At 39.8% G+C, this 14,894-nt stretch overlaps 1 protein-coding gene across 4 annotated transcripts in view; it reads right to left on the reverse strand.

Moving 5' to 3' along the window:
* Positions 1-14,894, reverse strand: part of LOC141559139 (KRAB domain-containing protein 5-like) — a 129,243-nt gene that overhangs the window by 110,916 nt on the left and 3,433 nt on the right. Inside the window, exons 3-5 of one of the 4 annotated variants that reach the window (XR_012487231.1) lie at positions 11,437-11,563; positions 10,329-10,424; positions 2,762-5,760 (exon numbers count right to left, since the gene is read on the reverse strand). Coding sequence is in view for 2 of the 4 variants with exons in the window: in XM_074297259.1 (XP_074153360.1) it covers positions 4,301-5,760; positions 10,329-10,424; positions 11,437-11,563 (1,683 nt within the window). In the remaining 2 variants the exon portion in view is untranslated. Of the gene's footprint in view, positions 1-578; positions 5,761-10,328; positions 10,425-11,436; positions 11,564-14,894 lie in introns of those variants that run through there. The other 3 variants (XM_074297259.1, XM_074297268.1, XM_074297265.1) reach the window with 3 other exon arrangements.

A 14,894-nucleotide genomic window follows, 5' to 3' on the forward strand; every position in this document is an offset into this window, starting at 1 on the left:
TTGCTGTCCTTCTAATTCCATAGCCCCCAACTCTATGTCCAGCCTTTGGGGTCATCTCTGCCAATTTGGTGGATGGAAGCTGAAATCTCAGAGTTGAAATCTTTCTTAAAAGCATCTTAAGAAAACATTTTCTGCCTAAACAAATATGACAAGAAACTTATTGCACTAATTGCAATACCAAGACCACCAGGAGCCACCTGGAAAGTCCAGACAAAATCCAGGCTGGGATTGACCTCTGAGGGCTGAGAATGAAGAGGAGCCAAGGAAGGAGAAGATCTGGGGAGCAGGGGGAGGGTTTGGCAATCGAGACAGACCGATACAAGTCCCTGGAGGGAATTTAGGCCCACTACAGGGGAACAGCTGAGCCTGGAAAAGCAGAAGCTCATGTCCCCAGTCTACCAGGGAGCTGAGGAAGACTGAAGGGCCACTCTTCTGCAGGCTGGGCTGGGAGTCCCTAAAGGGAAAGCGCAGACAGGGAGCTGCAAGCCTGGGACCAAGAGCCATAGGTTCAGTTAAGGGGGAGCAGGAAAGTTCTCACTGTTCTGCTGGAACTCTGTCTTCCCAGAAATCAGCCGGAGTCAGGATCACTAAACGTCTTTATTCTTGATCTTTTACGGTCAAGGTCAGGGGCTTAGGCCTAGCAACCTCACACACATCTTCCTCCCTCAAATGCCTGGAGAGTGATCGTGAGCGTCTCAATTCCTCTTCCTCCTCCTACTCCTCCCACACACGTCACTTCCCCCTCTTTGTCCCACCAATCAAGTCAGCACAGAACAGCTGGGGAGAGTCAACCTTCAAACAAGTTAATAGGGAACCGTCCAATTGGCAATTAGTCTCACGTGCTTCGTGATCCAAGTGCGTTGCTCAGTTCTAGCCCTTTACACTGTTCCAAGGTGGGCTTTTGGGAGTAGGAAGGCCAGATAGTCTAGTTTAGTATTGATTTAATCCTACAACAAATGATGGTTTCCTAATGATATAATGATTGGTGTATACTCATTGTGGAACATAGAAGGAGGAGCTCTCAGGGCCAGAAAGGACAAGCCAACTAGAAGCTCTTAGAACCTCAGCCAGGATTCAGTCCAGGAGATTCAGAAGCCAGAAAAGGCAGGTCTCTCAGAACCAAGCAGAGCTATAGGCTTCCAGAAAAACTAGCTGAGCACCAAGTGAAGGAGACAATAAAGGATTTGGACTTTAATACTTGACTGCATTTGGGTTGATTCCTGAACTGAAAGGAAGGCTGCTCCCAGAAGCTCTCCATGAAACTTGCTCCCAGAGAAGAGTACATTTTAGAGAAGAATACTACAACGGACTATTAAAACTTTGTATGTCCCCTTTCAATATCCCTGTTTTGCTCATTAAGAAATCAGATGAGACATGTATTAATACAAGACCTTGAGGGAGTAAACTAGAAGATCTAATTTAGCTAATTTAGAGTCTTCTCAGCTTTATTAATCTTTTCAAAGAAGCCATTTATAATTTTAATATTTTTATTTATAATTCATCTATTTTCCTTCCCATTTTAATATCTTGTAATTTATAATTATTTGAGATATATTCATTTAATTTTCTAATTTTTTAGAATGCAGATTTAGTCAAATTTTTTTCTAACTTTAGCTGAATCCCACAAATTTGGGGATATTGTTTCATCACTTCATTTTTTCCAAAGTTATCATTTCCGAAATCTGTTCTCTGACCTAGTCATTGTTTAACATGTCACTGATAAATTTCCATTTAGCTTTGCATCCTTTGCTGGTTCTCCTGAATCATTCTCCATTGATTCAATTCTTTTTTCAACAGAAAATGAATGAATATAATAATCATTTCTGCCTTTTTACATTTGTATGCAGTATCTTTATCCCAATGATAAATTTCTAGTAAACAATTTAGTGACTTGTTAGAGAACATTGGTAGAGAACCCACAAGGCTGTGTCATGGTCAGTGGAATAAGTCCCTAGACACACATAAGGAGACTTTCTGGGCTGTGCCCTTGAATGATCATTCACCCTCTTAATATGGCTTTTATTCTCTTGGCAAGACTTTCAGCAACTGGGATCCACACCAAGTAAGAATGGACAAAATCTACAAGTGAGAAGCTGCCAGAGAAGGACCAAATAGAGAGGCTGGCAGCTTGGTGGCTGGAGTTAGAGTGGTTGCTTGGCGCTAATGGTGGAAGAAGCCCTACATGATGGAGTCGGATTATGTGGCTGGGTAGTTGCAAAGAGCAAATTTTTATTGTTTTAATTGTTCAAAGCTGTAGTGTTCTGATTGGTTTCTGGAGGTCTTTGGACCAGCCTTCGTTTTGGTTGTGTAATCACCACAAGAATAGCCAGGTATTAAAATCCAAATCCTTTATTATCTCCTTCACAGTCTAGTTTCCTTGCCTGGGGCCCAGGATAGCTTTCTTGGGGTTCTCTGGAATGTGTCTTGGTTTCTGTGGGGGACACAGGAGGAGGATGCAGGTCTCTATCTTGAAGTCTGTCTTAGTCCTAGAGCTTGTGCTCCAGCCTCCAGTCCCTCTGACTTCTCTGAGTCTGTCTCTGAGCCCTTGAGTCTGTTAGGAGAGCCACCAGGAGCCTGACCAAGATAGAATGTCTCTTGTCCAGTACTTGTTGGCTGTTATATGCTCTAATATAATTACCTCATCATAAGTGTGAATCTTGTAGAATTATGTTAAGTGCTAAGGTGAATATAAAAGTGAAAGTGTACTGTATGAGTGTAGGGACTTGGAGCTACTGGACCATTTCTCACAGTCCCAACTCACCTTGTCCATCAATGCTCCAACGGGCTCCATCATCAGCTCAGCCTTTGACTATGCCTGCCTTTCACAGGGAGAAATAGTCCTCTTCCTGATCTGGATCACTTTGGGAAGATCTGCTTGCCTTTTGCACACAGACTGGCTCTTGCATGTGGCTTCTCTTTTTGATAACTGCCCATCCAGCTACAAACCACAGGGGCTCTTTTCTGCATGTTGCCGATCTTATTGTGTAAGAATCGTTTACTTGGCTGGACCAGACGGAAAACCACCTTAGACGGAGCAGATTTTAACTGGCTTATTGAGGGATCTGCCACAGAAATAAAGATGGAGCCTTGATGGCTGGGTATGACGTCACTGCTGCCATGGAAGTAGGCGGAGCTTCATCATTTCCTGGCACCTATTTGGTCCCACAAGCTAATGCCAGGCAGTGAGTTTGGAAAAAGAACAAGGCTTCCTCTCAGGACCACCTTTCTCTCTAGTGACCTACTTCTGGCTGCTCCGGGCTGTGGCAGTAGTTAACAGTCCAGGGCATCCATGCCCCCAAATGATCTGGCCGACCAATCAGCCAAAATTCATGGCTTTCTCTTCAGAGTTTCCTGACAGAACAGCTCCCATAGTAGAAGACCCAGGGAACTGTCAGTTGGCCCCATGGCATGGCCTTAGTATATCTGGTTCTGTCATTTGTCAATGGAGTCAGGTGGTTGCTGATAAAGCATTTTCTGAAGATCCTCTGCTGAGATAATTTACATTGCTCACACTTCTCATGAGAGAGTTGCAGAAGAGATGAGGCGCTTCACAGGAAGGGAGAGCACTGATAAGTGGACGGCCATTTCTCATGTTTTTCTACCTCTCCAAACTGCTAATCATACCCCAAAGGTTTAGTGAAGTCTCTGAGTTATTAGGCTGAATCTGAAGCTGAGGATCCAGCAAGAAGTGACAATGAGTAGGGTTCACCTTCAAGCTCCACTTTGGCTTCTTGAGGCATTCAGAACTGAAACAGATCCTGAACCTAATCTAAATGTACTGAGACCAGTGAAGTTAAATTACTTTCCCAAGAACCCAGAATGCCCTCTGAGTCCCAATCTAGTGATTTTTCCATCCCACTACACTGCCTTTCAAGGTGATCAGATGGAAAAGAAGGATCCAAAATGCCTCTGAAGGTATTTCTTACTCCTAGTCACCTTTGATTATCCCTTTCTTATCCTTTATAGGGTTAAAGCTACAAAAGGCTAATTATGGAAGGCATTAGCAACACCCCATATTCTCTAAATGATCTCTAATGAATCCAGTTTCTCTTTATTTTAATGCCTTTTCATTTCCTAACAGATCTGGCAAGAACCAATTAGATTTTTATATGAAATTGTTTCCACATTAATGACATTTGTATTATTTCTCTCCAGTGTGGATTCTCTGATGTCCAGTAAGATGTGCCTTTTGTCAAAAGGTCTTTGCACATTGGTTGCTGTTTCTCATAAGGTTTGTGTTCAGTGTTGATTCTCTGATGTAAAGTGAGATTGTTTTTATGGAAAATCCTTTCCACAGTGGTTACATTACATTCTCATCAATGTGGCTTCTCTGATGTCCAGTAAGACTTTTTTTACATCTAAAAGCCATTCCACACTGGTTACATTCATAAGGTTTCTCTCCAGTGTGGATTCTCTGATGTATAGTAAGAGTTGCCTTATCTCTAAAAGTTTTTCCACACTGGTTACATTCATAAGGTTTCTCCCCAGAGTGCATTCTCTGATGTACAGTAAGAGCTCCACTTTCTGCAAAAGCTTTTCCACATTGGTTACATTTATAAGGTTTCTCTCCAGTGTGGATTCTCTGATGTACAGTGAGATGTCCCTTTTTTCTAAAAGCCTTTCCACACTGGTTACATTCATAAGGTTTCTCTCCAGTGTGAATTCTCTGATGAAAAGTGAGAGATTGTTTCTGTGGAAAAGCCTTTCCACATTGGTTACATTTATAAGGTTTCTCTCCAGTGTGGATTCTCTGATGTCCAGTAAGAGATTCCCTTTGTATAAAAGCCTTTCCACATTGGTTACACTCATAAGGTTTCTCTCCAGTGTGTTTTTTCTGATGTAGAGTGAGAGAATGTTTGTATGTAAAACCCTTTCCACATTGGTTACATTTATAAGGTTTCTCTCCAGTGTGGATTCCCTGATGTACAGCAAAAGATTCCCTTTTTGTAAAACCCTTTCCACACTGGTTACATTCATAAGTATGGATTCTCTGATGTATAGTAAGAGATTGCCGTTTTTTAAAAGCCTTTCCACACTGGTTACATTCATAAGGTTTCTCTCCAGTGTGAATTCCCTGATGTACAGTAAGAGACTGCCTTTTTGTAAAACACTTTCCACATTGCTTACAAACATAAGGTTTCTCTCCAGTGTGGATTCTCTGATGCTGAGTAAGAGTTCCTATTGTGGTAAAAGCCTTTCCACATTGCTTACATTCATAAGGTTTTTCTCCAGAATGGATTCTCTGATGTAGAGTGAGAGAATATTTTTGTCTAAAAGCCTTTCCACACTGGTTACATATATAAGGTTTTTCTCCAGTGTGGATTCTTTGATGTACAATAAGATGTCCCTTGCTGCGAAAAGCCTTTCTACACTGGTTACATTCATAAGGTTTCTGTCCAGTGTGGATTTTCTGATGTAGAGTGAAAGAATTTTTGTGTGTAAAAGCCTTTCCACACTGTTTACATTCATAAGGTTTTTCTCCAGTGTGGATTCTCTGATGTTGAGTTAGATATTGTCTTTTTTTAAAACCCTGTCCACATTGGTTACATTCATAAGATGTCTCTCCAGTATGGATTCTTCGATGCACAGTAAGAGCTCCCTTATTGGTGAAAGTCTTTCCATACTGCTTACAATCATAAGATTTTTCTCCAGTGTGTATTTTCTCATGTATAGCACTGATTTCTCTCCAAGTGAAGTCACAGGAACTCATGAGTGTTTGTTTGTGAGTACTTTCCATCATTTCAAGTCTGATCTCACTTTCTGAAATAAAAAAAAGAGCAAATTAAAAAAAAAATACCACAACCAATAATAAACAGGAAAATACACTACACACACATTTATATCTCCTTCCCTCCATCAGCAGAATAAAAACTCAGTTATTTTCTATTTCCCAGGCAAAAGGACAAATCTTAAATGGACAGAATCAATCCCTTTAAAACCCCATTAACTTATATCCCAAGGATAATTTAATTTCTAATGTGCTTCATGCACAAATACATTGGATTCTCACAGTAAACTTGTGACAACACAGAATACTTTCATTCTCACTACTTGGACAACTCAGACCATTAACTCAGAGGGATTGAAAGATTTGATCCAAATCCCAGCAGCTGATACTGAAATTCACATTCTGTGAATGGGCCGGCTCTGCCTACAGTATTTGATAAACTAGTTCCATACTCATTTTTCCCCCCTTTTCCTTTCATTGTATGCACTTTCTAATGATTACTTTCAATTTTTTTTTCTGTTATATTATCAGAAGTCACATTCAGAACATGTTATTAAATTTTATCTAAGGCATATTGGGTTCTGATGCAGTACTTTTTTTTTTTTTTTTTTTTTTTTTTTGAGATAGTTATTGCAGGGGCAGCTAGATGGAGCAGTGGACAAAACACTAGCCCTGAAGTCAGGGGGACTTGGGTTCAAATCTGGCCTCAGACACTTAAACACTGGAGGGAGGATTATAGGAAAATAGTGGAGTAGGTTAGAAAATTTCAACTTTTCCTTATTTCTCCCACAAATAGAACCAATTTGCACAATTTGCAGTGTGAACATAGACTGGTGGAAAATCAAGATCTGGGACAGAACAAGGCTCCTCCTGCTCCAATCTGAAGAAATCTGAAAAAAGACCCCAGACTGAGGATTAACCCATGTGAAGTTCTCTACCTCTGCAGAAACATACAGTGGGACCCTTCAGCTAACTGGGGGTGGCTACAGCATCAGCAGGAACCACAGAGACTTTTGCCTCCTGGACTGTTTGTGGAGCACGAGTCTGAGTCTGGGAAGACCAAGGGAAGCTCCAAAGATTAGGAACATCAGGCTCAGCTGTGCTGGTGAGACAGGCCCAGAGTCAGAAAAAATCAACACCAGGTGAGTGCAGAGGCAGTGAGGCAGGGACCTTGCTGGCTGCAGGCACTTGCAGGAGAGGGTAGCTCTTGGGTTTGGGGTTCCTGCTCAGAGGCTAAAGAGAAGCCTGAGGCACCATCCTCTCACCCTGTGCTTAGAAATGCTTGCACTAATACCTCTTATTAAAAAAAGCAAAATCAAAAACCTGTAAAGAAGAGCCCCACATCTGAAACATTTAAAATCAAATGAGAGATACTGAAAAAAAGACTAAAAAAATATTAGAACCATCTAAGCAAAACAACATTATGAAAAAAACTTAACCAACTAGGGAAAGGAGGTACAGAGTCTCAAAGATGAAAATAATTCTTTAAAAATTAGAATTGGGCAAGGGGAAGTCAGTGAAGATATAAGACCAAGAAATAATAAAACATTATAAAGGATGAGAAAATAGAACAGAATGTGAAACATAAGAAAAACAATCAATCAAAACAATCAAAAAAATTGGTTTGTGACCAAAAATATCATATCCAGCACAATTATGTATAACATTGAATGAAAAAAATTCAATGAACTTGCAGATTTTCAGAAACTTTCCATCAATGAAACCTGAACTTAACAGAAAATTTAAGCTATAAGAGCCAAAGATCAATATGATGGAACTCTACATGCACAAACTGTTCAAATATGGAAAACTCATTTGTTTTCTTCCTTTATGTTTAAGATTCACATCAACAATAGGGTAGCTCAAAGAAAGAGGTAAGCTAAAAAGAGTAATCCTGTTATACAAATGAGGTGCAGAGGAAGAATAGACACAGAGGCAGTAGAGGGGGGGAGGAGGACTCAAAATTCTGAAAACCTACTCACATCGGGAATGAGTTCAATAGGCAACACTCCATATATACAATAAAAGGCAGAGCACCCCAGGGGGAGGAGGGATGGATTGATGGGGAGCAATAGGTGAGGGGAGAAGACAAGGGAGGAAATCTTTGGATGGGGGGAGATTAATAGCAAGGCAAGTTATGAAGCAGAATTCAATTAGAGTCAGCAGGGGTAGGAAAGTCTTGTGTCTGTATGTGAGGGATAAGTGTTTATGAGTGTGTGTATGAATGGATATATCTACGTAAGTATACATAAATAAATATATCTCTTCTTAACTGTAGCTTGCTAGGGGGTAGGGGAGGATGAAGGGGTGAAAAAATAAATAAGGTGCACAGTAGAGAACCAAAGACCAATTTACAAGGGGAAAAAAAAAAAAAAGACAGTCATGAATGTAATTTCCTCTACTTAGGTACTTTCTTGTTCTAGTAATTTCTTGTTATAAATGAATCTTCCTTGATATTCTGCTGACACATGACAATGTTCTCTTTTATTTTGCTTTGTATTCCTTTCCTGTTTTCTTTTTTTTATTACTGGTTTTTTTTTCAAATACAATAAATTAAAAAGAAAGATACTATCTAAGTCTCCATTCTTGAAGCAGAGCTGGAAGCCTACTGGAAACTATGGTCATTAGGAATGCACAGTAGAAGCCATCATGAAATCACCATTCTACAAAACCTTTCTACAAAAAAAGACCTTAAAAGGTCACTCATTGAAATGCAAAAGATTGTTTTTTAATTTGAACTTATCCTCTGTTTGTTTTTCTTCTCCCATCTGGCAGTTTCTCAAAGGAATTGGTTGGCAACATGGGTTAATCTTTAAGTAGAGTTTTAGTGAGAGTAGCTAATTTACCAATAGTTAAAAAAAAAAAAAAACTAATATCTGAAGATATTTTATCCTCTTAACCATTATTTTTTAAATTAAACATTAAAACAAGAAAACAACATAATATTTGAAATTGGCCTTTAAGTACATTTGTGATTTAATGAAATGCCCAAGCCATAGAAATATAACTCTTTTAAAATAGTAATTAACAAATAATTTTGATTGTTTAGCATTTCAAAAAAAAAAAAAAAAAGAGATTCTATCTCTTAAGGAGAGCTTGTTCATGTTTTCTTCCACTGTCTACCTCATACATGTGAGACTACTTTCCCCACATCTGTTTCAGAATCAGAATAGAGCTGAGGGCACAAGGGGAAAAGTGTGAACAGGGCCTTGAATCAGCAAGATCTGAGTATTCATCCCACCTCGGCAACTTGCTAGTCAAGTAACAGGACTTCTGTTTGCCTCAGTTCCTTTATGTATAAAAAGGGAGTAATAATAGCACCCAAATCCTAGGGTTCTCCTGAGGATAAAATGAGACAACACCTACACACTGCATGTCACAGCAGGTGCTGTACAAATGCTAGGTATGCTATTTCATTTTGACCATTATCTCCCCGATTTTATTCTCCTTCTTTAGGGAGGCACTAAACTGATCCAATTTATCTGGTCCACAGAGGGTTTCTACATACTCACTGGTGTGCTGTCTGCCCCAGCAGTCTGTGACCTCCAGGAGAGCAGGGGAAGTCTCTTGCCTCTCTTTATGTTCCTGGTGCACAGCCCAGGCCTGGCTTAGAGCAGGCAATTAAATGTTTGCTGACTTGCAGAAATTCTAAAAACTGGCTCATCTTTTGTCACTTGTAAGAGAACTGCATTGCCCCAAAGTGCAAACAATGACTTCTTATAGGATCCTACATGATCACTGGAAGGGGCCTACAAGGCCATGGAGTGCCTCCCACTCACTTTATAAATGGGAAACTGAGATTCAGTGACCGGATCAAGAGAACCTGAGAAAAAGATATGCCTAAGCTCTTTTCATAGTGGCTAGAAGCTGGAAGATGAATAGATGCCCATCCATTGGAGAATGGTTGGGTAAATTATGGTATATGAAGGTTTTGGAATATTGTTGCTCTGTAAGAAATGACCAGCAGGAGGAATACAGAGAGGCTTGGAGAGACATCAACTGATGCTGAGTGAAATGAGCAGAACCAGAAGATCACTGTACACTTCAACAATGATACTATATGAAGATGTATTCTGATGGAAGTGGATATCTTCAACATAAAGAAGAGCCAACTCACTTCCAGTTGATCAACGATGGACAGAAACAACTACACCCAGAGAAGGAACACTGGGAAGTGAATGTAAACTGTTAGCACTACTGTCTATCTACCCAGGTTACTTTTACCTTCGGAATCTAATACTTAACGTGCAACAAGAAAATGGTATTTACACACATATATTGTATCTAGGTTATTTTGTAACACAAGTAAAATGTATGGAATTGCCTGTCCTCGGGGGGAGGGAGTAGAGGGAGGGAGGGGATAATGTGGAAAAATGAATACAAGGGATAATATTATAAAAAAATTACTCATGCATATGTACTGTCAAAAAATTATAAATAAAATTTAAAAAAAAAAAAGAGAAAAAGAAAAAGATATGCCTAAAAGGTATCAGAAAAAAAATTCCAAGGCTGGTCTTTCTCCCCCAAACCCAGCATTTACTTCAGAGTAACTCCCAGAACCCTTTTGTAATGCTCACATCCCTGCTTTCACCTCACTCACCTGCAGAGCAGCTCCTCAAGTTTTCTTGCTCCAGCATCCAGGGGGCTTTCCTCTGCTCAAAATACGAGCTCACATCTTCTCTGGGAACTGGAAGCCCTGGGCATGGAGATCAGGGAGGGATGAAGAGAGAAGCTTAAAACTGAGTTTTATTTAGGGAATGGAGAGAGGATCCAGAGCTGCTCTACTGAAATTCAGCCCATTATATTGAAATATATATGAATCTATGGTCACCCACTAGTGCTTATAATGAAAAAAACTCATAATAGGGTTTGTCATATCATCCTGTTGTACACTTTTTTTTAAGTTTCCCCCTACCTGTTATCCTGTTAGTTACTATCTGGCAGGAGCTTATAACCCCAAAACTGGGTAAAAAGGTTGATTGGGCCAGATGTAAAATTATGCCATACATGTTTCTATTAGTTCTTTATCTGTACACAAATCATATTTTTCTTCATTTGTGTTTTTATGATTAATCTGGCTACCCTGAGTAGTCAAAATAACTTGTTTGCTGGAAATATTTTTGAAAAGATATTGTTAATGTACTATAAAGAAAGCATATGACAAAGCATCTGACACATAGTAGGTGAAAAGAAATGCTTTAAATCCCTTCCATTCCTTTTCCTCCACTGGTGCTGGAATTTGAAGGCAATAGGAAAGAAGCTTCAGGACAAGCTTCCTATACTAGAAACAACGATGGGCTTTGGGATACAAAGTGATGCTTGCTAAAAATAATATTCCAAATCCTAGCCCCATGACAAATAGGGACAGCTTGTCAGGAATAGCTGTGGGAACAATTTTCAGAGCTTTGGTAGACCTGTTTGTGTCCAGGTGGAGGCCAGCCAAAATAAGCTCAGATTAGTTCTTTGTTTCAGAGGCTTCCACACTGGTTTGGTCTTTGACTTGAAGCTCCCTAGAAGTGGTAAGAGACAGCTTCAGGAGCAACCAAGGACACCCTCAGTTTTCTATCACACAAGGAAAAGACACAGAGGAGGACCCTGGTGCGTAGACATAGCAGACTAGCATTTTCTCCTTTCCAACTCATACATCCCCCCCAACCCTGAATCCCAGGAAATGAAGATATGCCCTTTGATTTCAGATTCAGAGTTACCCAGGGAAATCAGGTTCCGGGCATTCTCCAGCATGACCTCCTTGTACAGCTCCTTCTGAGGAGGGTCCAAGAGACCCCACTCCTCCTGGGTGAAGTCCACAGCCACATCCCTGAATGTCACCAACACCTAAAGGACCAAAAGTCATGAGACAAAGAGCTGAAAGTCATTTCAGAATTAAAAAATCCAACCAACTCTTTCCAATTTATAGGAGAAAACTCAAGCAGAAAAGAAATTTGCTAAAGCTCATTGTCATTTCTGAGTGTCAGATTTGGCTCCTGCAACCAAGATCATTAAGAGTCTTACTGAGGGGGGCGGGGAGAAATGATGGTTACAGATAGGTGGTGAAGTGGGTAGAGCACCAGCCTTGAAGTCAGGAGGACTTGAGTTCAAACCTAATCTCAGACACTTAACACTTCCTTGCTGTGTAACCCTGGACAAGTCATTTAACCCTAATTGCTTTGGGGGGAAAAAGAGTCTTATTGAATTTTGGAAAAAAGATTTTATACCATCAGCTGGAATAAAGTTAAGAAATATCTTATTAATGAATGCATTTCCTTGTGGAATCAGGAGGAGTTTGTGTTTTATCTGTGAGGGAGATGGATCTGTGGAAAGCAAGAGGGTAATAGGACCTTTTTTCTTCAGCAGAAATGATTTAAGTGATATATTCTTTTTTTTAATTTTTTTTAAATTTAATTTTATGATTATAAAATTTTTATGACAGTATATATGGATGAGTAATTTTTTATATAACATTATCCCTTGTATTCATTTTTCCAAATTTTCCCCTCCCTCCCTCTCCTCCCTCCCCTAGATGACAGGCAATGCCATATATTTTGCATGTGTTACAATATAACCTAGATATAATATATGTGTATAAATCCCATTTTCTTGTTGCACATTAAGTATTAGATTCTGAAGGTATAAGTAACCTGGGTAGATAGACAGTAGTACTAACAATTTACATTCACTTCCCAGCGTTCCTTCTCTGGGTGTAGTTGTTTCTTTCCATCACTGATCAACTGGAAGTGAGTTGGATCTTCTTTATGTTGAAGATTTCCACTTCCATCAGAATACGTCTTCATACAGCATTGAAGTGTACAGAGATCTTCTGGTTCTGCTCATTTCATTCAGCATCAGTTCCTGTGAGTCTCTCCAAGCCTCTCTGTATTCCTCCTGCTGCTCATTTCTTACAGAGCAATAATATTCCATAACCTTCATATACCATAATTTACCCAACCATTCTCCAATGGATGGGCATCCATTCATCTTCCAGTTTCTGATGGCCAGATTCTTTCACAACTCCACCAACAATGCATCAGTATCCCAGTTTTCCCACATCCCCTCCAACATTCATCATTATTTGTTCCTGTCATCTTAGCCAATCTGACAGGTGTGTAGTGGTATCTCAGAGTTGTCTTAATTTGCATTTCTCTGATCAGTAGTGATTTGGAACACTCTTTCATATGAGTGGATATAATTTCAATTTAAGTGATATATTCTAAAGAAAATTCTGTAAAGACTTTGTGAGAAGTTGGCAAGTACAGCATGCTCTGGGAAAAAAGTTTTATTGCTTCCCTGAGGTCACTCTGAGTATGATGTTAGTATAGGCAATAGCAGCTCACGCCTTTGTTCGTCACTGCTTTCATTCAAGCCTATAAGCCTTAATGTTAATATTTCGTTACAGAAAAGAGTAAGTAGAAAAGAAGCTTCTTTCATTACTTAAAAAATTCATGGGAAAAAATATTGCCAATTTCTTTATCATAAATAAACATTTTACAAAGATGCCTAAAAAATGTATAATCGGGAGAACAAGAATCATGTATATAGGAGGTGGCCAGAACTGGAAATACCCTGAGTCTCGGGAGGGGTCATCTCTATTTCCTACCTGCTACAAAGGCACCTCATTTTAGATTTCTTCTTTGAAACATCTGCTTTTGTTCTGATGTGAACTTTGAGCTTATTCACTCCCTTTGTCAGCAAGAACCCAACCTGCCATTATCAGGCATAACCAAGTCCCAAACTAGCCTGTTTGCACAGAGTGACTGGGAGAATGGAAATCTTTCTCATCCTCCATTATCTATCCCTCAAACCTCTGGAATCTGTGAACAACATTTGAGATTCTTATTACCATGCTTTGGGCCTGGGACCAGGTGTATCCCATCTGGCTCTTATTTGATCCCTCCCTGTGAGCTCCCAAATTCTTGCCTGGGACTTCCCCCTCCTGCCCTAAGAAACCTCCAACCTTGTATCTCACCTATCAAGATGTCCCCATGATCAAGAGCTTTGCTAAGTCCTTTTCAGGACAAAACCCACTATGGAGTACTCTCTCCCTCTCTCCTCATAGTGCTTTCAATTTACTGGTGACTTTGTCCTTACTAGAGATAACTCCTTTATGTTTCTAGGATGTCAATTAATGGAATAATCCACTATATTCCTTTAATATAGTCTTCCCAATTCTTTTCCTGGGTAAGCCTATTGCTCTTTCAGTACTATTTCATATTTCCCGCTGATTATTCTTATTTTATCTCTTCTCCTAAATAATCCTACCTTTTGCCAAAGAGAATGGCTTTTGTGAACTTGACATGTTTGTTTCTAACTAGTAATTACTACCCTGACGTCCTCGTGGCCTTTGTGTAATCCACATTTTACCTTTCATTTTCTCTTTTCTATTTTTTCGCTTCTGAACAACTGCTGAATTTATTTCTCTTTTACACTTTTTGACATTCCCAGGGATTGTGGAATATTTCCTTTTCTCTAGGGTTCCACCCAGCTAGCCTCTCCCATGACTAGCCTTTCATGAGAATGGAGCTCCTGATGGCCAGGAGAAAATCTCTGAATTCCTGGTATCTACCTCGAACCACAGATCACTTCTGGAAAGAGATCTCTGAATGAAAACTCCCAGAAACACCATAGCCAAAATGCTGAGCTTGCAAGTGAATGAGAAAAATCCTGCAAGCAGCCAGAAACTCCAGGAAACTCAAGTACTAAGGAGCACCCTCTGGATCAGACACAATAGAACAACTATTAAGAAGCAGAGAACTTGGAATAGGACAGGCCAGAAGGCAAAGGACATGATCTTATGGCCCAGAGTAATTTGTGAATATAATGCTAGAAGGGATAAAGGACTTTTATGGAAAGTCCTTCCAAACATTCTTAATGAAAACACCACGAATGGAGAAAACCTTAGGAATTTAAGCACAAGTGAAGAGAAATACAAAAAAGTAATCCAGTACTAGTCTTGAAGAACTCAAAAGGACAAAGTAGTGATACGCAACCATGGTGAGATGAAAAGCATTCCCTCTGGACGCTTGGGACTCAACAGAGGGAATCCAAGTAAAGCTGGAAGTGGTTCTGTTATGTCTTGAGGATCTTCCCGAGACTGGAAAGAAGAGGGGAAGAGGAATACCCTAAGGTGGGTGGAGAGAAAGGAGGGCTGGGAAATGTTAACTCAGGTAAA

The sequence above is a fragment of the Sminthopsis crassicaudata genome, chromosome 2, assembly GCF_048593235.1.
Source record: "Sminthopsis crassicaudata isolate SCR6 chromosome 2, ASM4859323v1, whole genome shotgun sequence".
In the NCBI taxonomy this organism is placed as follows: domain Eukaryota; kingdom Metazoa; phylum Chordata; class Mammalia; order Dasyuromorphia; family Dasyuridae; genus Sminthopsis; species Sminthopsis crassicaudata.